This window comes from Theropithecus gelada, chromosome 10 (assembly GCF_003255815.1).
Source record: "Theropithecus gelada isolate Dixy chromosome 10, Tgel_1.0, whole genome shotgun sequence".
Classification (NCBI taxonomy): domain Eukaryota; kingdom Metazoa; phylum Chordata; class Mammalia; order Primates; family Cercopithecidae; genus Theropithecus; species Theropithecus gelada.
The window spans coordinates 5,861,774-5,887,297 of NC_037678.1; the positions used below are offsets into that span (position 1 = coordinate 5,861,774).

The 25,524-nt window shown below is 56.3% G+C and overlaps 1 protein-coding gene across 4 annotated transcripts in view; it reads right to left on the bottom strand.

Moving 5' to 3' along the window:
• The window catches only part of PRR5 (proline rich 5), a 64,709-nt gene that overhangs the window by 13,624 nt on the left and 25,561 nt on the right, over positions 1-25,524 (bottom strand). The window contains exons 2-4 of one of the 4 annotated variants that reach the window (XM_025399922.1): positions 24,323-24,439; positions 11,730-11,810; positions 531-579 (exon numbers count right to left, since the gene is read on the bottom strand). In XM_025399922.1, coding sequence (XP_025255707.1) covers positions 531-579; positions 11,730-11,810; positions 24,323-24,429 — 237 coding nt within the window. In that variant the 5' untranslated portion in view covers positions 24,430-24,439. Of the gene's footprint in view, positions 1-530; positions 580-11,729; positions 11,811-24,322; positions 24,734-25,524 lie in introns of those variants that run through there. The other 3 variants (XM_025399921.1, XM_025399923.1, XM_025399924.1) reach the window with 3 other exon arrangements.

The window sequence follows — 25,524 nt, forward strand, 5'->3', positions numbered from 1 at the left end:
AAAAAAAAAAAAAAAAAAAAAAAAAGAATTAGCCTCCTTTTATCATTTAATCTCCACAACAGGCCGGGCACGGTGTCTCAAGCCTGTAATCCCAGCACTTTGGGAGGCCGAGACGGGCGAATCACGAGGTCAGGAGATCAAGACCATCCTGGCTAACACGGTGAAACCCCGTCTCTACTAAAAAATACCAAAAAAACCTAGCCGGGCGAGGTGGCAGGCGTCTGTAGTCCCAGCTACTCGGGAGGCTGAGGCAGGAGAATGGCGTGAACCCGGCAGGCGGAGCTTGCAGTGAGCTGAGATCCGGCCACTGCACTCCAGCCTGGGCGACAGAGCGAGACTCCATCTCATTAAAAAAAAAAAAAAAAAAAAAATCTCCACAACAATCCACGTGGCTAGATAAGGAAGGAGGCAGGTTCTTGGAACCGCAGGCAGACTGTGGAGGAGCGGGTGCCCCACGCCCCCGGGGGCAGGTGAGCCCCTGTGCTTTCTCATGAGGCAGGCCCAGCCTGGCTGGAGCAAGACCCACCTACCTGCAGGTACTCTGTGAAGAAGGACCCCAGCTCCGTCTTCAGTAGCTGCCTGTGGGTGGGAGGGGAGACAAGAGTGAGTCCCAGACCACATGGCACTGGTGTGGGGGACCCAGGGACTGGGGTGGGGCCTCCTGGGCAGCAGGAGACCAGCATGCTTAGCCCAAAAACATGGGGAGTGGACAAGTCCCACCCATCCAGACCGGCAGGGGCTGGGTCGGCCTCACGTCTGGGGCCTCCACGGTCCACGGTGGCGGCTCTTCAACTAGATCCCTGTGCTCATGTCACAGTAGAAGAGGCCAAGGGGTCCTCAGAGGGAAGACAGTGGCCTCTGCGTCTTACACCTTCTGGAGAGACACCCGGCAGGGCTGGGCCTGCACTGCTTGGTTTGCTCCTGCCTTCTACCTGCCCAAATCCCGGATGCCACGGGCTCCTCCTCTCTCCCCGTGCAGAGCTTTTTCCCAAGTGTTTCCTTTCTACTCCAGAGAAGCTCATTCAGTCTTCACCAACCCAGCTGCAGGCATTCACCGGGGCTCCCCTTTTATTACAAGGGAGGCAAGAGAGGCTCGCAGAGGTCAAGACACCAGACCAGGGCCACGTGGGACACGCCAGAGCTGAGATCTGAACCTCGTCCTTGGCACTCAACGCTGACAATTCCTCCTTCCCTCCCTACACACCTCCAGGGCCTGAGAGAATGGGAACGTCACATTCCACACCAGCCAGGCTGAAAGCACATAGGCACTGTCAGCGCTGAGGCTCAAGATATGACCTGCCAACAGTCTTCTGAACCAAATACATCAGAAATCTTACTTTTTAGGTTGCTATTCCCATTAGGAAAACTTTTTTTTTTTTTTTTTTTGAGACAGAGTCTCACTCTGTCCCCCAGGCTGGAGTGCAGTGGTGTGATCTTGACTCACTGCAACCTCCACCTCCCAGGTTCAAGCGATTCTCCCACCTCAGCCTCCCAAGTAGCTGGGACTACAGGCCTGCACCACCAACAGGGCCAGCTAATTTTCGTATTTTTAGTAGAGACGGGGTTTCATCATGTTGGCCAGGCTGGTCTCGAACTCCTGACCTCAAGGGATCCACCCGCCTTGGCCTCCCAAAGTGAAGGGATTACAGGTATGAGCCACTGCACCCGGCCTAGGAAACTTTCTAATCAGTCCTGAATTACAGGCAGTTCTCACTTTGCATGGTTCTGATACATACAAGTTTCAGTTATCCTGGTTAAGTTAAGTAACAGCAGTCACCCAACCATATGGTTCAAATTTCGGTTCTTGGCACATTAACTGAGTAACTGCATAAAGTACAAGCTCTGTGGCTGCTCTCCAGTCCACAAATCAAAATGTAGGTAACAGATGTGTACAAAGATCACTGACCAATTGCAACACTTCTTTCAAAGTCAGTCTGTGATTGGTCCCTGAGTATTTGTCAGCAGTTCATGCACAGACAGCAAAGGTGTGACCTGTGCTGCCTCCTTGTCTCCCAGTGTGAAACCCATGTGGCGTTCTGTAAAAATGGATACAAGAAAGAGCAACTGGCCAACACAGATAAAAGTGCAGCAAATCAACGAAAACTGATCATGTTTTGAACAGGTAAACACTGCTCAAACTACTATGTTCCCACTATTTTTTATTTATTTTTATTTTTTACAGAGTTTTGCTCTTTTTGCCCAGGCTGGAGTGCAATGGTACGATCTCGGCTCACCACAACCTCTGCCTCCCAGGTTCAAGTGATTCTCCTGCCTCAACCTCCCAAGTAGCTGGGATTACAGGCATGCACCACCACGCATGGCTAATTTTTTATTTTTTAGTACAGACAGGGTTTCTCCATGTTGGCCAGGCTGGTCTCGAACTCCCGACCTCAGGTGATCTGCCTGCCTTGGCCTCCCAAAGTGCTGGGATGACAGGCGTGAGCCACCATGCGTGGCTTATTTTTTATTTATATTTTTGGAGATGGAGTCTCACACTGTCGCCCAGGCTGCAGTACAGTGGTGCAATCTCTGCTCACTGCAACCTCCACCTCCCAGGTTCAAGTGATTCTCCTGCCTCAGCCTCCCCAGTAGCTGCGATTACAGGCACATACCATCGCGCCTGGCTAATTTTTTGTATTTTTAGTAGAGAAGGGGTTTCACCATATTAGACAGGCTGGTCTTGAACTCCTGACCTGAGGTAATACACCTGCCTTGGCCTCCCAAAGTGCTGAGATTACAGGCATGAGCCAATGCGCCTGGCCCCAATGTTTTAAATTATAATGCACTAAATATTAATTTTACTGTACAATCTTTTTCATTTCTCTATATGGTTACAACCAAACATTAAAACATGTTGGTTACGTTTATAACCAATAGTAAAACAGCTTTCAACATTCTGACAAGTTTCGGCCGGGTGTAGTAGGTCATGCCTGTAATCCCAGCACTTTGGGAGGCCGAGATGAGCAGACCACCTGAGGTCCAGAGTTCGAAACCAGCCTGACCAACATGGTGAAACCCCGTCTCTACTAAAAATGCAAAAATCAGCCGGGCATGGTGGTGTGCGCCTGTAATCCCAGCTACTCAGGAGTCTGAGACAGGAGAATCGCTTGAACTGGGGAGGCGGAGGTTGCAGTGAGCCAGGATCGCATCACTGCACTCCAACCTGGGTGACAGAGCGAGTCTCCGTCTCAAAAAAAAAAAAAAAAAAAAAAAAGTTTGTAAAGATTATGGAACAATTGTCATTTTCCCCGTGGTTTACTAAGATTGCACAGTTTCAACGTGTAGTCATTTTGGGAGCCCTGCACTGTGGTTCAGAGAGAGGACTGGCTGAAGTTTTCAAAAGCAACGTGCTGGGGAAAAAAGGCCAAATAAGGCTTGCTTCCTGCAAGCTGCCTACCCTTTTCACTGTGCCCCTGGCCACCAGGAGTCGGAGGGTGACAAAGTCTACTGTTCCTGCTCCGGTCAGCTCTCTTAACCCTGGATCTGTGGGGGCTAGTGGAGGTGCAATAAACACAGCTTCCCCCATACACAGTGAGTGCGTGCTCTAGTCCTCAGAGGCCCTTTTCAGGTGGTTGTACTTTATATTCCTGGAGACGCTGTAAGCTAGACCCCAGTTCAGGGCTGGCTTCCCTGACCATGCCATGGGGTCTGGGATCTGGGAGCTAAGGGAAGCCCAGAGAGGTGGCCTGGACTGAGGTAATCAGCAGGTGCTGATGACCAGGTGCTGGGATGGAGGTGGCTCCTGCACCTGGTCATCACTAGAGCTCGGGGCTTGGCGCAGTACTGCAGGTGCATGGAAGCACAGGGCAAAATACTAATGCTCCTGCACAACTCCATGGGCAGTGCTGAGGCGGACCAGTCACAGGCCTCTGTTCACAGCCACCTGACAGGTGATGTTAGTGTCCCCATTTTATGGATGGGGAAGCTGAGGTTCAGGCTAACAGAGCAGCTGAGTGGTGCCAGCCCTGGAGTCTGGCCCTGTGCCTGGCCAGCAGCTTCTCTTAGCAGCAGGACTGGCTTTGAGGCCCAACATCCTCCCTTGCACAACTGTGAAATCAGCGCAGTGGCATTAACAAGGCCGAGGTTCACCCTGTGATCACAGACAGTGGTGCCCCCAGTGACCCTGGGCAGGCAGCCCCCACCCCAGCAGTCCCCCCAACCTTCTCCCACTGTCCCCAGGACCTGTCCTCTGGTCCCCCAAGGACCAAGCTTGTGACCTCAGCCTCATGGAGTGATCCCCATGTCCACGCAGCATCTGTCTCAGTTACCGCAGGCATTACTTGCAGGGCCACTTTGGGTGATGCCAGAGAGCAGGGCACCAGGTGAGAAGGGAGGGTCTTCACAGAAGGCACAAAGCTGAGCCCGAGGGTGTCTGCTCAGCAAGTCTGGGCTGGAGGGCAGGCCCCAGGGCTTGCTAGCACGCCATGTGACTCTGGAAGAGACCCTTCCCCTGTCTGGGCCTCTGCACGGTTGTCTGTGGCCTGAGATCCACGTGAACACAGAGCAGGAGGGGAGGCAGGAGAGTAGGGTCTGGAGGCAGGGAACCTAAGGCCAATTTACACTGACTTCCTAGAACTAAATCCAAAGGAACACCCCAGCATTCCATGCCCAAGTAACAAAAGGACCAGAGGCTACTTCCTTTGCAACCCCTATCATTTCTGCATGGCAGATGAAAAACTGCAAGTACCCCTACCACAACTGGTTGGGCCAAGTCTTCATCTGCATAGGAGTGTAACTTTGTAACCTCAGCTTCTGACTGATCACTTTCCACAACCAATCGGACATTTGCATAGGGTGCTTCACGTCAGCTTCTGATTGGTCGCTTTCCACAACCAATCGGACTGACTGTGGGCCAGTACTTCATTTACATAGGGTGTACACCAAGTAACCAATGGGAAACCTCTAGAGGGTACTTAAACCCCAGAAAATTCTGTAACCAGGCGCTTGAGCTGCTTGCCTGCTTCCACCGTAGGGAGTGTGCTTTCGTTTTCTTTTTTTTTTTGAGGCAGAGTCTCGCTCTGTCTCCCAGGCTGGAGTGCAGTGGCCGGATCTCAGCTCACTGCAAGCTCCGCCTCCCGGGTTCCCGCCATTCTCCTGCCTCAGCCTCCCGAGTAGCTGGGACTACAGGCGCCCGCCACCTCGCCCAGCTAGTGTTTTTGTATTTTTTAGTAGAGACGGGGTTTCATCGTGCTGCTTTTGTTGCTTAATTCTTTCCTTGCTTTGTGTGTTTTGTCCAATTCTTTGTTCAAAGCGCCAAGAACCTGGACACCCTCCACCAGTAACAGAGGGTCCCGGGGGTCAACTGGGACCAGGAGCAGCTGGAGCCCAGAAAAGCCCTCCTGGTCCTCTCCCTGCCCGTGATGACTACGGGCACGAATGCTGACGAAGGAACGAAGGAAGGAATGAATGTCTCCTTCAGGACCACATGGCCCCTCAGCTCAAATCCCAGAGCGGCTCTAACGAAGTCCTACCTGGGGTGGCTCCAACTCACTGGCCACCTCTCGGGCTCCCCTCGCCTCCTCCGACATTTCCTCTCACCCAGCAGCTCACACTGAATGAAGTGAATGAACTGCGTGCACTCCTTTTCTGGGCAGGGGGGAGGGGCACCATGGCTGAGCATCCCCCCATTTGCACTGTGCCCACCAACTCTCCCAGACCCCAGTAAGAGCACAGACACGGCCTCAGATCTGAACTGACCACAGGCTGAGGATGAGTGGCCAGTTCGGGCCCCACTGCCTCTGGCCAGGAATGCTGCCGAAGGCCTCGTCCACCTCTCAAGCCTGCAGGTAGTGGGTGCTCACAATGAATGCTAAATGGACGGGCGACTTCCACCTGGCAGCCGCCAGCACCTGGGATCCCCTCATTCCTGACCTGTGAGACCCCTTCTAGGCAGGGGAGAGTTCGTACACCAATTCCAACCATGCAAAAGCCCTATGAGATGGGAACCATGTTCATTACAGAGATGGGGAGACTGAGGCTCTGGGAAGGCACTGATGAAGTCAAAGGCTGGACCAGGGAACCCAAGGTTGGAGCCCTAGTCCTGCAGATGAAAAACAGGCATCCTTTCTACGGGACACCAGAAGAGGGCCTTGCCCGGTCTGGGATTGTGGGAAACTTCAAAGTCAAGTAGCTTAAATCTAACCAGCACCTCTGGCCTGCACGTGAGACCTGCTGCTGACAGGCTGCAGGCATGGCCACCTGGCCTGAGCTGAGCACGGGCTCCCTGACAGTGGGAGGGCACCACACCCTGAGGGGAACCCCAAGTCAGCCCCATGCATGCTAGGAATAGAGGACACCATGCCAGGGAGGGAGAAGTGGGGGTGTGGGTGTCCTCGGATCACAGGAGGGGAGCCCAGGGGATAAAGCTGCAGTAAATCCCAGGACCTAGGGGCTAGCAGGCTACAGAGGGGACAGCCTGGGTGTACCTGGGATGTCAGCCTCAAGAGAGACAGCTGTGGGAAGGGTCTGCAGGGTCAGAAAGCAGAAGCTGGGACACCCCGTCCAGGGGGTTTGCTGCTTCCTGGGAGCAGCTAGGCCAGCAGGACCTGGTGCTGGAGCTGGGCAGGGACAGATCATCTGCGACTTGGCCAGGAGCCAGCAGGAGAGGCCTTGCAGGGAGCAGGTGGCCCGAGCTCCTGTCCATGAGCTCCTGTGCTACCCGGAGGACTCGGCTGCACGCCTCTCTTGGTCAAAGGCAGACCAGTATGAGCCACATGGGATGCCGGAAGAGAGGCTGCCCCAGACACCCTGGCTGTATTCTGCAGAGACAACACAGGCAGCACATAGCAGCCCAGGCCACTAAGCACAGGGGAAATGGACTTCATGGCTGAGCACAACGAGGGCGCCCGGGGCCTCAGACTCTGTCTAAGAGGGTGGGTCAGGGATAATGTCATGCAAAGCCATCAAGATAAAAAGAGGTTTGGGTCCTTAAATCCACAGTCCTCTGGATGGAGAGTGACTTATTCGTTAAGATTTTTTTCTTGTTTTCTCAGCCAGGTGCAGTGGCTCCCGCCTATAATCCTAACACTGAGGCAGGAGGATCGCTTGAGCCCAGGAGTTTGAGACCAGCTTGGGCAACAGAGCAAGAGCTCATCTCTAGAAAAAATAAAAAAAAATTAGCTGGGCTTGGTGCTGGATGCCTTTAGTCCCAGCTACTCAGGAGGCTGAGGTGGTAGGATCACTTGAGCCCATGAGTTGCAGGTGGCAGTGAGCTATGGAGCTATGTTCACGCCACTGCTCTTCGGCCTGGGCAATAGGTCGAGACCTAGTCTCTTAAAAAAAAAAGAAAAAGAAAAAGATTTTTCTTTACCTGTAAAAATGATTACGCAAAGTGTGTCCGTTTCTGTACCTTAGGAGGAAGAAAGGTGATCAAAGGAAGGGATCAAGAAAATAGCTAGACAACTGGACATTATACAAATTAAAACATTTTGTGTTTCAAAGGACACAGAAAGGAAGTGAAATGACAGCTCACAGAATGGGAGGAAAGATTTGCAAACCAGTATCTAACAGAGTCTAGATCCACAATATATAAAGAACTCCCATAGCTCAATAATACAAGGACAAATAACCCAACTGAAAAATGGGCAAGTGATGGGAACAGACAATTCTCCAAAGAAGAAACCTAAATGGCCAATAAACACCTGAAAAGGTGCTCAACATCATCAGTCATCAGTCATCAGGGAAATGCAAATCAAAACCACAAACAGACGCCACTTCTCGGAATGAAAGCCCTGGAAATTATTAAGTGTTGGTGAGGATGTGGACAAACTGAACTCTCCTGCCCTGCTTATACGCTGCTAAGTGGGACAGTGGAATGGTACAGCCACTGTGGGAAAGGCGAGAGTACCTCAAAAAGATAACCACAGAGTTATCAGGGGACCCAGAAATTCCACTGCTAGGTATACGAACCTAAGAGAAATGAGGCCAGGTGCGGCGGCTCATGCCTCTAACCCCAGCACTTTGGGAGGCTGAGGCAGGCAGATCACTTCAGATCAGGAGTTCAAGGCCAGCCTGGCCAACTCGGTGAAACCCTGTCTCTACTAAAAATATAAAAACTAGCCAGGCATGGTCGTGCACGCCTGTAATCCCAGGTACTCAGGAGGCTGAGGCACAAGAATCGCTTGAACCCGGGAGGCAGAGGTTGCAGTGAGCCAAGATTGCCCCACTGAACTCCAGTCTGGGTGACCGATCAAGGCTCACTCTCAAAAAAAAAAAAAAAAAAAAAAAAGAAAACATGCGTTCACACAAATTCTTGCACACAGATGTCCACAGCAGCGTTATTCATCACAGCCAAAAGGTAGAAAGAACCACATCCATCAGCCGAGGACTGGGTGTGCATACGGCGTGCTTTCCATACACACAATGGAATATGACCTGGCACGAAAAGAAGCAAAGCAGGCAGGCCGGATGCAATGGCTCACGCCTGTAATCCCAGCACTTTGGGAGGCCGAGGCGGGTGGATTACCTGAGGTCGGGAGTTCAAGATCAGCCTGACCAACATGGTGAAACCCCGTCTCTACTAAAAATACAAAATTAGCCGGGCGTCGTGGCACATTCCTGTAATCCCAGCTACTCGGGAAGCCGAGGCAGGAGAATCCCTTGAACACGGGAGGCGGAGGTTGCAGTGAGCCGAGATCACGCCATTGCACTCTAGCCTGGGTGACAAGAGTGAAACTCCGTCTCAAAAAAAAAAAAAAAAATAAATAAATAAAATAAAATAGCGAAGCAGTGGTAAAAGGGAAGCAGGGGTATGTGCTCCTCCCCGAGTGGACCTCAAGAGCACTGCACTGAGTGAGAGAAGCCAGGCATGAAGGGCCACCCGCTGTACTTCCATTGATAACAGAATGTCCAGAACAGGCACATCCACAGACAGAAAGCTGTCTGTGGTCACTGCCAGGGTTGGGGAAAGGGTATGAGGAGGGGCTGCTAAAGCTTTCTGGCTGGGGTAATGAAAATCTCCTGGATACCGGGCACGGGGGCTCACGCCTGGAATCCCAGCACTTTGGGAGGCCGAGGTGGGTGGACCACCTGAGGTCAGGCGTTCGAGACCAGCCTGGCCAACGTGGTGAAACCCCATCTCTACTAAAAATACAAGGATTGGACAGGCGTGGTGATGTGTGCCTGTAATCCCAGCTACTTGGAGGCTGAGGCAGGAGAATCTCTTGAACCCGGGAGGCGGAGGTTGCAGTGAGATGAGGTCACACCACTGCACTCCAGCCTGGGAAACAAGAGTGAAACTACGTCTTAAAAGAAAAAAAAAAAAATCAAGGGGGACCATTTGGATGCTGGTGAAATCAATGTCTCTAGTAACAGACTCTCTCATGGGATCAAAGCTAGTGACCAATTATGGATTTAATGTATCATTAAAGTCATTTTTTTTTTTTTTTTGAGACGGGGTCTTACTCTGTTACCCAGGCTGAAATGCAGTGACATAGTCTTGGCTCACTGCAACTTCCGCCTCCGGGCTCACACGATTCTCATGCCTCGATCTCCCAAGTAGCTGGTACTACAGGCACCCGCCACCACGCCCAGCTAATTTTTTGTATTTTTGGTAGAGACAGGGTTTCACCATGTTGCCCAGGTTGGTCTTGAACTCCTGAACACAAGCAATCCCCCTGCCTCGGCCTCCCAAAGTGCTGGGATTACAGGGTGAGCCACTGTGCCCAGGCTAGTGTCATTCAATTTAACGTGGCCACGCCGTCCAGAAGGGCCGGGGTAGGGCAGGGGGCTGAACAACCCAGTGACCCTGAAGGCAGGGGCTTGAGCTCCAGCTCTGTTCATTATTAGCCCTGTGACCTCAGCAACCTACGTCAACCGCTGTGCCTCAGTCTCCCTCGCCGGTAAAATGGAGATAACAAGGCATCCACTCCTCAGGGCTGCAGTGAAGAGTGGATGAGTGTTTTTTAAACTTACTTTTAAAAAACGTTAACACATATTAATAGAGAAGGGGTCTTGTCATGTTGATCTCAAACTCCTGGCCTCTGGCGATCCCCCAACCTTGGCTTCCCAACGTGCTGAGATTACAGGCATGAGCCACTGCTCCAGGCCACGGACGGGTTTGGCGTGGAAAACTCCTGGTCTAAGGCCGGCACAGAGCAAGGCTTCAGTAAAAAGACTCTGCTCTTATTCCTTAAACCTTCTAGCACTTAATTCTCAACTGGCTAAAAAGAAGTTGCTCCAAATAACCTAACTGCCGAGGGGCTCAAAGTCTAACACAGCCCCTGATTTTTACCCATTTCTTGGGTAGAATCCTGGGGCTGGCGAGGGCAGCCTGGGGCCCAGGGCAGCTTCTCTGTGCATCCACCCCCAGCACACACTCCTGGGGAGGCCGTGTGCTCTGCATCAGCCCTGTGGAGAGGCAGCAGCAAGAACAGCCAATTACCAATGCTGTTTATGCCAAGGACGGGCAGGGGAGAGGGGTGTCCAAAGCCGGGGACTGTGCCTGCCGCTGGATTCGTGAATTTAAAAGTATCTCCTTTTGTTGTTGTTTAAATACCCAGCTGGCCGGGCATGGTGGCTCACATCTGTAATTCTAACACTTTGAGAGACCAGAGGTGGGAGGATGGCTTGAGCCCAGGAGTTCGAGATCAGCCTGGGTAGTAAGACTCCCATCTCTGCAAAAAATAAAAAATCAGCCGGGTGTAGTGGTACACACCTGTGGTCTCAGCCACTCAGGACACTGAGGTGTGAGGGTTGCTTCTGCTCAGAAGGCAGAGGCTGCAGTGAGCTGAGATTGCACCACCACACTCCAGCCTGGGCAAAAGCAGGACCCTGTCTCAAGAACCAAACCAAATCCCCCGGCAGATCCTTTAGGCTCCTGTTTCCTGAAGCAGAGGCTCATCGGGAAATTGAGCTCCTGGAGCCCCACCCAGGGGTGGGCCAGATGAGCCAGAGAAAAGCAGGACACCCTGAACAAGTGGCATGTATTGGGCCTCAGTTTACCCACATGTCAGGGCCCCTTCAGTGTTGCCACACAGGGTGGAGGGGGGCGCCTGCGTATGAAAGTCCGGCCGGTCCACTGACTCTTCTCTTGAATAACAAGGGGAAGGATGACTGCCTATTTTGCCAGTATTCTTTTGACACAGGGACAAGGTAACAGGGTCAGGGTCAAAGGAAACAGCACAGAGCTGGGAACCGCCTCCTTGGAGCAGCTGTGTGATCCGGGGCAAGCCTCTTGACCTCTCTGAGCTTTGGCCTCCACTACAAATGGCAACCCTGGACTCCCTTGAAGCTCCTGCCACCTGGCTCGGGGCAGCAGCTCAGTGGGTGTGCGTCCAGCCTGCTGCTTCGCAATCCTCATTTCCCGGCTATTCACAGGAAACGAGGGGCGTCTGGCAGGGCTGGAATTGCTTTTCCGGGAATGACACTCCCATCATTAGGCAGGTGGGTCCTTCCTCTTTAACAGAATAAATATCCTTCGTGATGCTCAGCACCAGTGGGGACCGTCGGCGTCATCTCCAGCAGCTGTCCAAGTCCCACCCCGCTTCCCCTTGAAGACCTTTCTCTGCGGGGGGTGGGGGCGCAGGGCCACCAGGCCTGAAGTGGTTTGTGGAGGTCCTGGCCCCGTGGCCACTGCTAACTTGGACCTCACTCTCCTGTGGACAGATGGCCTCTGGGGGAGGAAGCCCAGGCATGGCTGATGGGTCAAGGGCCTGGCTGGGGCCTCCGACTCTGGGCCTAGCCTTCCCTGCCACTCAAGGACCCTGGCCCAAGGCGGGACAGACACTCACCGGACACCCTCGTTGAGGCTGAAGAGCTCCTGGTCGGGCAGCCCCTTGCGCTGGAAGACGGCAATCACCCCGTTGTGGATGCTGTGGGCAGAGGGAAAAGAACACTGCAGTCCCGAGGTCTGAGAGCCCCCTGGTTGCCCATCAGGCCCCCTTCCTCTTTCCCTCTCTCTTAGAAGGGCAGGATCGCCGTCCCTGCAGGACCCTGCTCATACCCACTTCAACTCCGAGGCCCTGCAACCCTGGCCCAGCCCTGCTGGAGCCCAGCCTGTATCACCAGGTGCCCTCTGGTCACCGCCCCAGGACCTTGCTCCCATGTCCTCTGCATACTATGTGGCCAAACCTCAGCCAGCTCTGCCTCCTTTCTGGGTTCTTAACCCCACCCTGCCCAGGCCAGAAACCAGGAAACCCCTGCGCCTCTCCCACCCCCAAAAACATCCAAGTCCTGTGGACTGTTGCCCCTTCTCTACCTCCACGGCCACCCCGAGTTCAGGAGCATCACTGCATCCCTAGCCAGCTGCGGGGCTCCCGACCCCCTCATGCTTCCTGCCCCTGTTTATAAAACTCTCTAAGGTAGCCGGGTGCGGTGGCTCACGCCTGTAATCCCAGCACTTTGGGAGGCCGAGGTGGTGGATCACAAGGTCAAGAGATCGAGACCATCGTGACTAACATGGAGAAACCCCGTCTCTACTAAAAATACAAAAAATCAGCAGGGCGGGATGGCGGGTGTCTGTGGTCCCAGCTTCTCGGGAGGCTGAGGCAGGAGAATGGCGGGAACCCGGGAGGCGGAGCTTGCAGTGAGCCGAGATGGCACCACTGCACTCCAGCCTGGGCGACAGAGCCAGACTCCGTCTCAAACAAAACAAAACAAAACAAAACTAAACTAAACTAAACTGAACTCTCTAAGGCAGGCGCTGGCAAACATTTTCTGTGAAGGGATAGAAAGCAAATCTTTTAGGCTTCATGGGTCACCAGCCTCTGTTACAACTGCTCAACGTGACTGTTGTGATGTGAAGGTAGCTGTGGCAGCAGGGCGCAGTGGTTCACGCCTGTAATCCCAACACTCTGGGAGGCCAAGGCAGGAGGATTGCTTGAGGATGGGAGGTCAAGACCAGCCTGGGCAACACAGTGAGATCCTGCCTCTACATAAACTGAAAACAGGCCAGGTGCGGTGGCTCACTCCTGTGATCCCAGCACTCTGGGAGGCCAAGATGGGCGGATCACCTGAGGACAGGTGTTTGAGACCAGCCTGACCAACATGGTGAAACCTTGTCTCTACTAAAAATACAAAAATTAGGCTGGGCAGGGTGGCTCATGCCTGTAATCCCAGCACTTTGGGAGGCTGAGGAGGTCGAATCACCTGAGGTTGGGAAGTCCGGCCCATTTCTACCTCCTAGAGCTCTCCCCGCGCCCCCTCCCGGCTTGCCTGGACCTCGGATGACACGAGCCGGCCTCCCACCTCTCCACCACATCCACCCTCTGCGGAGGCCGAAGTTCCTTCCCTGCCCAGGGCTTTGTGAGGCAGCCACTGCCCGGCAGGCACAGCCTGAGGTCCTGCAGGCAGCATCCAGGGTCCTCCTGACATGGCCCCTCCCCACACTCCCAGGCATCCTGATCTCTGACCCCAGGCAGTGTAGGACCCTCCGGGCGGCACCACATCTCTGGGTCTCAGTACCCACTGCCCCTCCTGTCTGGAAGGCCCTTCTCGTCCCTATCCATGAGGCAAGCAGCTATTCATCTTGATTCAGAGGCTACCACCTTCGAGAAGCCCTCTGACCCCTGACCCTTTCCTTCCCAGTGCTGACTCTCCACCAGCACTTTGCTGATTCACTTTCCTGGTCATGAGTGCCCGCTGCTGGCCGCGAGGTCCTCAGGGTGAGAACCAGGTCTGGGTACAACAGCCACCTCCCACCCAGGACCTGGCTGCAGCTCTAAGGCTCCTATGGCAGACCAGCACCACACTTCTCACCTTGGAGGGGACGGCTGTCCACAGGATGCTGCCCACACCACAAAGCAGGCAGCCGCCACCACGCTCCTAACGTCCTCCCCTGCTTTAACTCTACCCTTGCCTGTGACTTGGCCACCCATTTTGCAGATGAGAAAACCAAGGCCCAAGTGGCTAAGTCCTCTGCTGGAAGTCACAGAGCAGCCAGCATCTTGGACCCCTGTGCACTCGAACTCCCCTGTGCTCCTTCTCGCAGGCAGCGTCCCCACATGGAGCCGGGGCTGGGCAGGGCTTCCTGTCTCCCTGTCCTCTCAGGTGCGGGGCACTCACAGGCCTCATATTCCACATGCTTCCAGGAGGCTCTGAGCAGCTTGGGGGCTGTGCCAGTTTCCACAGCTGGTGCTTGGCCTGGCCCGGCTGCAGGCTGAGACCCAGCTCTGCCCAGGGCTTCATCAGCTTCTCAGTGGGCACCGGCCGAGATCACGCCGGATACGCATCCCTGGCCTGGGATGCCCGACTGCACCGGAATGCTCCTTAGTCCCCTGTCTGGCGACACGGGCTCTCTACCTTTGTTTACTGTCTGTAAGTCGGGAATCGTAAGAGCGTCACCCCCAGTGAGTTTGAAAGATGAGCCGGCCCAGGGGAGAGGCTGGTGGCTGGTCATCCCCTCATGGCTGGGATGATGCTCCCCTGCGAAAAGCCCTGGGGTGGCCCCAGCCCCACAACGATGTCACAGTAGAGCTGCCCCCGCCCCCACTTGCAGACTAAAAAAAGTTGAAAATCCCAAGGGAAGTCTGCTAGGAAACCAGCTGTCCCCCAACAGCAGCCACCCTGCAATCCTGGCAGCTGCAGACGCCCTCCAGCCCTGTGGCAGCTGCTGGGGTGGGTTGGAGGCGGTGGAACCCTGCATTGACTGGGAGGGCCTCTGGGATATGGCGGGCGGAGGTACTCCTAGCCACTGTCTTCAGACCCTGGATGGAGGTTCAGGGGCGCCTTCCCAAGTTCTCTCCTGGAGCCCAGGCCTCCCTTGCAGTGCATGGTGGAGCCACTGCTGGACCCAATTCAGGCAGAGGAGACAGTGCAGTGGTGTCGCCAGGGCTGCCAAGGCTCACAGCAGGTCCCAGGCTTCAGCCCTGCTGTCCTCAGTGACCTGCCCTGAGCAGCCTGTCCTTCCTTCCTGTTCATTAAACCTCCTGGGGGCCTCCAGCCCACTCTGGTCGCCCTGCCAGAGGTGACCCTACACCATGGGGCCTCTGGAAGAAGGTCTCCCTCTGACCTGCGGCCCTCTTGGGGTCTGGTGTCACTCACACAGCCCTCCTCACTATCCCCTTGAGGCCCCAGGCTGGAGCTGCTGTGACTTCTTCCCGCGCCGGGCCTCTGTCCCGCTGTTCCCTCTGCCTGGGGCTTGCCCTCCACCTGCCCTTGCTTGCAGCTGTGTGGGAGAGCTAGCTACTTTGACCATGGTCTTCTTTTTAGGGGAGGAAGGGTCTACCTGGCTCACAGTTAGACCTCCCGACGCCCCACCTAGCCTCACACTCTGGCTGCACAGAGCAAAGCCCAGCAATCACCTGCCCGAGAACACCTGCCCGCAAATGCCGTGGCGCGCCCTTCCCCACCCAGGGGCCTGAGCCTCTCCTGGGCTCCTTGCCCTGGACGTTCTCCCATCCACACTCCCCACCCCTGCCTCCTCCCTCTGAGGACCTTGAACTTCCTCCCATCCCCAGGTTGGTCCAAGGTGCAGGCCTGGGTTTGAATCCCAGCACTACACTTCCAGGCTGGGTAACTCGGCCAAGTTACCACCTAACCACTCAGTGGTTCAGGGTCCCCAGCAGGAAAATGGACTTCTCAGTACAGTGCCACCGCCCGGGTTGCTGTAAGGTCAGCATGCCATGCCCTGCCCTGCCCTGCAGCCTTTTCCGTGAAGCTATAGGGTGGGGCTTGCATCTACCACTCCTTGGCCACACTCGGCCTGGGCCCACCTACTCTGTGGCTTCTCAGTCCTCTAACCACCAGGCCCATGGTTACAGGAGAAGACAGAGTCACACAGCCTGGCACCCGCAGAGGCCCCTCCCCCACCCCCAGGCCGCTCAGGACCTCTGCTCCTCTCCACCCCCACCCAAACCCTTGGAGCCGGTGGGGGAAGGGTGTTTGGTAAACGAGAAAGCCTCCGCTGGGGGCCACTCAGGGATAGAGGAAGGGCGGGGAGGGTGGGAGGGTCTCACGTGACCTGTCATCTCCCAAAACAGAAATGAAACCCCAGCTGCCCCTCCGGGCCCAACAGACAGGCCCAGTTGGTGCAGGTGTAAATGTCCCCTGGAAACCACATGGGACACTGCCGTGGCTTCTGGGTGAGGGCTCGAGTGGAAACGGCCCATGACCTCCCTTGTCCAGATGTGGACCGCCTCCTCTAGGAAGCCCCCCAGCCCCAGCAGGCAGTGCCCTCCCAGGGCAGGGCCTCACACCCCAGGAGGGTAAGTCCTCCTGAGGCCAAGTCCCAGCAGGGGGGCCAGCCCCTCCTGAGCGCTGGGCAGGTGCAGGTGAGGGAGAGAAGGGCACGACCCTTAGGGAGGCTCCATGGTGCCTGGCAGTGCTGAGATCTGCTGCCGCTGGGGCTTGGGCTGAAGAAGGGCTGAGGCCCTGGGGCTGATGTGAGGGCACCTGCCTGTGGCCACCCTGGCTGGGGCTACCCTAGGGCTGTATGGGGGCACCTAGGCTCACTCAGCAAAGCTGGGCTCCGTCCCGTCTGTCCAGAACAGGCCGTGGAGGGGGACGGTGCCGTGCCCGTGGCTCCCCTTGGCTGCCTGCCCATCCTCAGGCCCCTCTGCCTCACATCCCACTTCCACCCTCCGCCTCCCCAGCATGAGGCAGGGTGGGGAGGGGTGCGGGTGGGGGGTCAGAGCGGCGTACCACCGCGCACGCAAGGGAAGAAGAGTCGCTCAGTGTGTGGGTTTCCACGGCTGCCGTAACAAATCACCCCTAACTTGGTGGCTGAAAACAACTCAAATTTGTTCCCTTGTGGTTCTGAGGTCAGAAGTTCTTTTTTTCTGTTTTTTTTTGAGATGGAGTCTCGTTCTGTCGCCCAGGCTGAGTGCAGTGGTGCAAATCGGTACAATCTCAGCTCACTGCAACCTCCGCCTCCCGGGCTCAAGCGATTCTCCTGCCTCAGCCCCCAGAGGACCTGGGATTACAGGTGTGCGCCACCACACCTGGCTAATTTTTGTATTTTGAGTAGAGATGGGGTTCCACCATGTTGTCCAGGCTGATCTTGAACTCCTGACCTCAGGTGATTCGCCCGCACTTGCCTTCCAAAGTGCTGAGATTACAGGTGCGAGCCACTGCACCTGGCCTGGACGTTCTAAATCCATTGTCCTGGACTAAAATCAAGGTGTTGGTGGGGCTGTTCCTTCTGGAGGCTCGGGTTAGGGGAGAAATACCTGCCTTTTCCATCTCCCAGAGGTGCCCACATTCTTCGGCTCACGGCCCCTTCCTCCATTTTCACAGCCAGCAGTGTGACACTTTCCCAGCTCTCTGAGTCCGTCACTGCATCCCTGTCCCTTTTACCCCCGCCTCTCCCTCACACAGACCCTTGTGATTACAAAGTCCTTTTCAACACATAAAGCCTCACAGTCACAGGTTCTGGGAACTAGGGCAAGAGATCTGCCCAGGCTGCTTCCAAGGGGCAGGGAGCTTGGGACCCAGAGCAAGCAGGCAGGGGGTGGTGGGGAGCCGCAGGCAGGGGGTGGTGGGTAGCCGCAGGCAGGGGGTGGTGGGGAGCCGCAGGCAGGGGTGGTGCGGAGCCGCAGGCAGGGGGTGGTGCAGAGCCGCAGGCAGGGGTGGTGGGGAGCCAGACACAGGCCCCCTCATTGTGTCCAGGCCCCCATCCAGCCTGGAGGCTTCAGCCAACATCCTCTGGCCTTCAGAGACCCCTATGAGCACATGCTTCTAGCGAGACCTAGGTTGAATCCCAGCTTCCGCCCCAACTCACTGCATGAACCTGGGCAGTCCCTGTACTGTTTTGTTTTTTTTTTTTTGAGACAGAGTCTCACTCTGTCCCCCATGCTGGAGTGTAACGGCGCAATCTTAGCTCACTACAACCTCCACCTCCCAGGTTCAAGCGATTGTCCTGCCTCAGCCTCCCGAGTAGCTGGGACTATGGGCGCCTGCCACCACAATGGGCTAATTTTTTATTTTTATTTTTAGTAGAGACGGGGTTTCACCATGTTGGCCAGGCTGATCGTGAACTCCTGACCTCAGGTGATCCACCCGCCTCGGCCTCCCAAAGTGCTGGGATTACAGGTGTGAGCTACCGCGCTTGACCTCCCTGTACCGTTCTGAGCCTCAGTTTGCTCATCTGCAAAATGGGAGTATTGAGCTCACCTTAAAGGTTGCTGTGGGGAATGAAAGTTCATCCACAGGGCCCAGTACAGGTTGGGGTGTAGGTGGTACCACTGCTATGTAATGGGGAGCACAGTGTTGCTGGGAGAGACATGGGTGCAGGGTTGGGGCAGGTGGCTGGAGTGGTCACGGCCTCAGCTGGTTCCTGTCCACGACTAGGGAGTGCAGACAAGGTCCTATAGGGCCCTGCCCTTGTGTTCCCACCCTAGCTATGGAAGCCAGCTCTTGCCATCAACACCCACCTCACCCTGGCTCCAGCCGGAACATGAACCCACATGTGTCCCTGTGTCCTGGCCCCATGTTAGACCTGGGTTCAGACCCCAGATCCTGACATTAGCAGGGGATTTTGAGTCCCTTTTCTCCTCTGGCATTGGTTTCCCTATTTGTTTTTTGTGTTGTAGTCTCGCTCTGTCTCCCAGGCTGGAGTGCAGTGGCGTGGTCTCGACTCACTGCAACCTCCCTCTCCCAGGTTCAAGCGATTCTCCTGCCTCAGCCTCCCAAGTAGCTGGGATTACAGGCATGAGCCACCACATCCAGCCAGGTTTCCCCATTTGTAGGCTGAAGACAGTCACCCTAGCCTTGGAGGTGGATTTGTGCGGAATGAGTGAGAAGTGAGTCATCACCAGCCCTGCACCAGGCTGGCATCTTGGGGCCACGCACTACTCCTGCCTGCCTGGGCCTCCACTTCAAGGGGGAGGTAGGCCTGGCTCTCTAAAGCCTCAAGCATTTGGAAGACACAGGCCTGGCAATGAGGAAGTGTCCCATCATGGTTGAGGCCCTTCGGCCCAAACACATGGAGGGGTCTGTGTTGGGGTGGACTGCAGGGGTGGGGCTTGGGGAGCTCCTCCCACCCCCAGCTGGGGTCTCCTGCAGTGGTCTGCCCTGCTGGGGATCCCCGGACAGAGGTGAGGGCAACTGGCGGGGCACTGACTCAGAGGGCTTGGTACCCCCACATGCCCTCATGGCATTTTGGGGCCTGCTCTGGATCTGCGGCATCTTTTGGAAGTTTCTCTAGAGCCTCCAGGGCTGGGGGAGGCAGGAGGGGATGGCAAGATGTATCCTTGCCAGGAAGCAGAAGCTGGGGTCAGGCCTAGGGCACAAGCACAGAGTCCTCCGAGGGCATGCTGGCGGCTGGGGCCTAGTGAGGGGTCACTGGGCCGCCTGCCCCTGCCGGAGCCTCCAAGCAGGGCACCCTCATGCCCCGGCTCCTCAGGCTGGCGTACAGGCCCTCCTCCACACAGGCCCTCCCCAGGGCTACTTCAGCTCTGCCTGCAGGGCACGCCCCAGTGGCCACTCCCGTCCCGCCTCCTCCTCCAGTGGGAAGATGTGAAAGCACAACTTGGCCCCACAACCCAAGAGCATGACCTTCATGGCTAGAGGCCCTGCAGGGGCACAGGGGCCAGACCCAGGGCGGAGGGAAGTGGAGCTGCCTGGCAGCTAGCAGGGAATAGGGACCAGGGGCCCTTGAGGAGGGAGGAAGGAAGGAAGGGGATAAGGATGGGGGTGCCAGGGGTGTGGCACATCAGCCTTCATGTCTTTATCTGTCACCCCACCAGCCTGGGAGAGTCTGATAGGGACACATCTCTGCAGCCTTTGCAATGAGCAGCAGACCTGTCACAGGCTAGGGGCAAAGTGGGACCAATACATAAGGAGTGGGCACTCAGGAAACCACCTCTACAGTCCTGGTTTATGTTGCCTAAGGGGGGCCCGGCCGGCAGGCCAGCCTGGCATCCACAGCTCCCTTACAAACACTTCCTGGGCCCAGTGCAGTGGCTTATGCCTACAATCCCAGCACTCTGGGAGACCGAGGCAGGTGGACTGCTTGAGCTCAGGAGTTCGAGATCAGCCCGGGCAATATGGCAAAACCCTATCTTCACCAAAAATACAAAAAAAAAAAAAAAAAAAAAAAAAAAATTAGCCGGTGTGATGGCACACACCTGTAGCTACTTGGGAGGCTGAGGTGGGAGGATCGCTGGAGCCTGGGAAGTCAAGGCTGCCTGAGCCATGATTGTGCCACTGTACTCCAGCCCACGTGACAGAGCAAGACCTTCTCTCAAAAGAGAAAAACCAAACATTTCCTGCACGCCTACAGAATCAACCTCCATGGAGGAAAGAAAGGAAGGCAGACCCCCAGGCAAATGCTCAGCACTCCAGCGCCCCTGGTTCGCCTTCTTCCCAGCACCAAGCCCACCTGCGTTTGCTTGCCTCCTCGTTTATTCACCAATGCCTCCCTCTGGGAACTCTAAGCTCCAGGAGGCTGTTCTCTGCTGAATTGATGTCCTGAGCAGCCCAGTGCCAGCACAGTCAATGAATGAATGAATCAATCAATCAATGACTTGGATTCAGTTCTCATGACACAGCAAGCCTCACACTATGGAAATAGGTTCTTTGCAGCAGTATTTAATTAAGGATCTGGACATGGTCCTTAATTAAGGATGGGCCCTATATCCAATAACTAGTGTTTTTACAAGAGAAAGGAGAGGGAGCCCAGTGTGATGGCTCACACCTGCAATCCCAGCACTTCTGGAGGCCGAGGCAGGCGGACCACCTGAGGTCAGGAGTTCGAGACCAGCCTGGCCAACAAGGTGAAACCCTGTCTCTACTAAAAATACAAAAATTAGCTAGGCGTGGTGGTGGGCACCTACAATCCCAGCTATTCGGGAGGCTAAGGCAGGAGAATCGCGGGCAGAGAATGCAATGAGCCAAGATTGCACCACTGCACTCCAGCCTGGGTGACAGAGTGAGACTCTTATCTCAAAAAACAAAAACAAAGACAAAAATTAGCTGGGCATGGTGGTGCACACCTGTAATCTCAGCTACTTGGGAGGCTGAGACAGAAGAATCACTTGAACCCAGGAGGCGGAGGTTGCAGTGAGCTGAGATTGTGCCACTGCACTCCAGCCTGGGTGACAGAGCAAGATTCTATCTCAAAAAAAAAAAAAAAGAGGCCAGGCACAGTGGTTCACACCTGTAATCCCAGCACTTTGGGAGGCTGAGGCAGGTGGATCATCTGAGGTAAGGAGTTTGAGACCCGCCTGATCAACATGGCGAAACACCGTCTCTACTAAAAGCACAAAAAATTAGCGGGGTGTGGTGGTGGGCACCTGTAATCTCAGTGACTCTGGAGGCTGAGGCAGGAGAATTGCTTGAACCCGGGATGCAGAGGCTGCAGTGAGCTGAGATTGCACCATTGCACTCCAGCCCGGGCAATAAGAGCGAAACTCCGTCTCAAGAAAGAAAAAAAAAAAAAAAGAGAGAAAGAGACAGGAGAGGGAGACTTGGACATGGAAATGAAAGCCATGGGGAGGTACATATCGGAGTGATGCAGCCACAAGCCAAGGAGCCACCAGAAGCTGCAAGAAGCAGGGAAAGCTCCTCCCCTAGAGCCTCTGGTGGTAGTGACACCTGGACTTCCAGCTTCTGGCTCCAGAACTGTGAGGGAACATATTTCTGCTGTTTTGGGCCACCAAGTTTGTGATCTTTGTTACAGCAGCTCTGGGAAGCTAATACAGTCACACAGATAAAAGGGGATGTGTACTAGACTCACAATGAGAAGCACAAGGCTTGGCAAGCCAGGCCCTGCAGAATGACACACCTGTCCTGACCCTGCACAGACCTGTTGTCCTGGGGGGCAGGGAGCACTGCTAGAAGCACTGCTAGAAGCAGGGGCAGGCAGACAGGGACCAGAAGGGGTGCCCTGCCCCCTGCGGTTTCCACTCAGGGACTTGGCTGGGGAAGGCACTTTGCCTTCGTTTTTTTTTTTTTGAGACGGAGTCTGGCTCTGTCGCCCAGGCTAGAGTGCTGCGGCCGGATCTCAGCTCACTGCAAGCTCCGCCTCCTGGGTTTACGCCATTCTCCTGCCTCAGCCTCCGGAGTAGCTGGGACTACAGGCGCCCGCCACCTCGCCCGGCTAGTTTTTTGTATTTTTTTAGTAGAGACGGGGTTTCACCGTGTTAGCCAGGATAGTCTTGATCTCCTGACCTCGTGATCTGCCCGTCTCGGCCTCCCAAAGTGCTGGGATTACAAGCTTGAGCCACCGCGCCCGGCCGCACTTTGCCTTCTCTTGGCTCCATCTCCCACATCTGCTGGGGAGGAGAGCCGGGGCGCAGGCTCTGCTGCATCCTGCGCAGGCGATGGATGAACCGGGCAGGTCTCCTGGGTGCTCTCTCTGCCCTTCTGCCTCTCTCGGTGGGGGGTGCTGGTAATACCTCCCTCACTGGGCTAGGAGAGTGGCAAAGTCAGTTAAGGGCGGTGAACGGGTCTGGCCTGGGGCGTGGCACATAAGAGGAGTGCAGGAAATGGCTGTGTCCCTGCTGCCCGGGGCAGCGGGAGCTGATGCAGGCCTAAGGGCTGGGAGACCTGGAGCCCTGAAGGTGCTGCGGGGAGGGGCTGGCATTCCTCTGTAATCCGCCAGGCTGCTGAGCGAAATCTGGGGGCGGGACTCAGGCAGCCTCTGCCTGCAAGGCCTCCCTGACCTCTGAGAAGACACTTGAGACTCTGAGCCCACTCCAGGGTCACCCAAGGTGGGGTGATGGCAGTGTCTAAGCCCCCTGAGCCAGCAAACAGCCAGTGCCCCCACCTGTCTGGGGACTCGCAGCAGTACACCCCAACTCGGGGGTGGGAGGGAGCTCACCAAGTGGCTGTCGGTGGGTGCTCAGGAGCTGGCTGACTCCTGTGGAGTCCTCCAAACGCCATCCCTACAGGGACACCCCGACACCCATCCCCTGCGTGAGTCTCGGCTTGAGTTGTGAGGTACAGAGGATCTACTATGTGTTAAGCCCTGTGTTGAGGGCTTTATTTTGCATGTTCAAATTTCATCCCTACAACAGCCCTGTCAGGTGGGTACTATTATGGGTCCATTTTATGGATAAGGAAATTGAGGACCACAGAGGTTAAGTGACTTGCTCAAGACCACAGAGTAGGGAAAGGGCAGAGTTGGGATTTGAAATAAGTCTATTTACCTCTTTCCTCTAAATCACAGCAGAGAAACAAGGAGAAAGAGATGGCTTTCATCTCAATACTGGAGAAGGAGAATACTGCTTTTTTTTTTTTGATAGGGTCTTGCTGTGTCACCCACGCTGGAGTGCAGTGGTGGCATCATGGCTCATGGCAGCCTCGACCTCCCTGGCTTAAGTAATCTTCCCATCTTGGCCTCCCAAAGTGCTAGGATTACAGGTGTGAGCCGCCGTGCCTGGTGGAGAACACAGCTCTTAAGACACCGCGGAGTCGCTGGCTCAGTGAGATTTCCCAACAGGAGTCCTTCCTTCACTGTTTCCACACCAGCCCTCCCCCACAGAGAGGAATGCGAATATCCACTGACAGGACAGGGAAACGGAGGCAGGCACTTGCCAGCCCTCTAGCAGTTTGCAACTCAGAGACAGAAGAGATCACGTTTGAAGAGGATCTCGCTGGCTCACAATGCATTCAATGAACTGAAAACAACGTGTGTCCAAGTGACAGCCGGGTTCCTGGTGGCCAAGACCACAGCCGGTGGAGCATCTGGCAAGATTTCACTGCCAGGTGTGGGGGCGAGAGGGGCAGCGTCCACAGCCTCCCCCGATCAGCCTGCCTCACTTTCTCCTGCCTCTCATTTTCCTTCGGAGCAGAGACGCTGGCGAGTTCCACTAAATAAATCGTTTCTTTTTCGGATCCCAGCCTTGCTCCTCAAACAAAGCTGGGGGAAGGGGCTTCCCAGGCCCCTGCTTGTCTGGGAATGACCCCTGGAGGAGGGTCCTCTAAAGAATGCCTCGCAGCTGCCGCACCCCCTGCTGACAGCTGGAGGACAGGGGGCCTCTCCAGGGAAAGCCTAAGGGACCTTAAAGAGACAGGAAGCCTGCGCGACCCACCCACTGAACCCCGAGGCTCCTGTGCTCAACCGCAAAATGGGAAAAATACTTCCTGCTCCGTTAACCTCCCGGGTTGTCACGACCACCGGAGTGGAGACGTGGAAAGACCCCGGGTGGGAGGCGGGCACGCGGGTTCCCGGCCCACCCCGCCGCCCACCCGCCGGGCGCTTCTGGGACAGCCCCGGGCGCTGGCGGGCCTCGCTCCCTTTCCTGGGTTCTGGAACCACGCTGCACTGAACTTTCCTCCAGGCCCGCACCACTCCGGCAGGGCAAGTTCTTTGCAAACTGTGAAGCGCCGCGCCGCCTTCGGCACGGTTCCTGGCTCGGGACGGCCCCTCGCCCGCGGACGGCTCGAGGGTCCTCTCCCCTCGCTCCGGGACCTCCAGCTGGCCGGGAGGGCGCGGCCTTACCTGTTCCAGGTGGCGTTGGTGCAGGCCCGGCGCTGCTGCGTGCCCCGCTCGTCCGCGGCGGCGGCCGGCTCTCTCTTGCCCAGGTCACTGAGGCTGGGCGAACTCATGAACTTCAACCTGCGGAGAGTCCTCATGGTGACCCGGGCCGCCTGCGCCGCGCCCACGCGCGCCCCACGCCGCGCCCTGCGCCACGCCGCGCCAAGGGCCCCGGGCCGGCGCTGCGCCCTCTACGTGGAAACTCGGGCGAGAGCAGGAAGCCGAGCGGCCCTGAGGGGTCCCGCCCCGGCCCCGCGCCTCCGTCTCGGGTCCCGCGCCGGCCGCCCCGCCGGGTTAATCATTGCACGGAGCGACTCAGCGTGGAGCGCCAGGCGCGCGGCCAGCACGGACCCGGCGCAAACGCAGGCCGGGGGCGGGCCCGGGGGCGGGCCCAGGGGCGGGGGCGGGGGCGGAACGGGAGGGGCGGGGCATCGCGGGCGGGGCGGGGCCTCAGGCGAGGGGGCGTGTACAAGAGGCGGAGCCGGCGTCTCCGCGGCCGCAGCTGCCGCGACGTCCCGCTCGGTCTGTCTCTGGGGACGTGCTCGCCCTCCTCCCCTCTTCTGAGGGCCCCACATACCCACAGGAAACCAACACGCACGGGGCGCAGGGCCCAAGCCCAAGCGCCCGCCCCCTGCCCGGCACTGCGGTCGCGTCCACACGATGTCCAGCGACCCCGGCCCCGGCGGTCTCTCCCTTACGTCCCTCCTCGCAAAGGCTGTGCCACAAAGGTGCCTCCGTACCCCTCACCTGAACACAGGCTCCCCCACCCACTTCTCATGAGGACTTTGGGTAGAGGCCTTCAGTCCCCTCCAGGCACCTCTGCCCAAGAACCCACCCCACCCGGCCTCAGCCTACACCCCCTTGGAGGGGGACTTCAGCATTGCCTGGCTGCCTGGAGGATTTGCTGGATTGGCGGCTTGAAGAAGTAGAGGGTTTGCTCCTTATTTCCCACCCCCAGGTCTCTTGGATGGTAAAACCAAGCAGAGCTTCCCAAGTCTCTGTGGTGGGGGCAGAGTGATCCCAGTGAAGGCAGGGCACAGCTGGTGCTTCCTGCCTGCTTTGCCGAGCACTTTTAGATGTCTGATCTCCTCACATGAACTAACATGAACTACTTCGTGAGGCAGAGGTTATTATTCTCCCCATTTTTCAGTTGAGGACATTGAGGC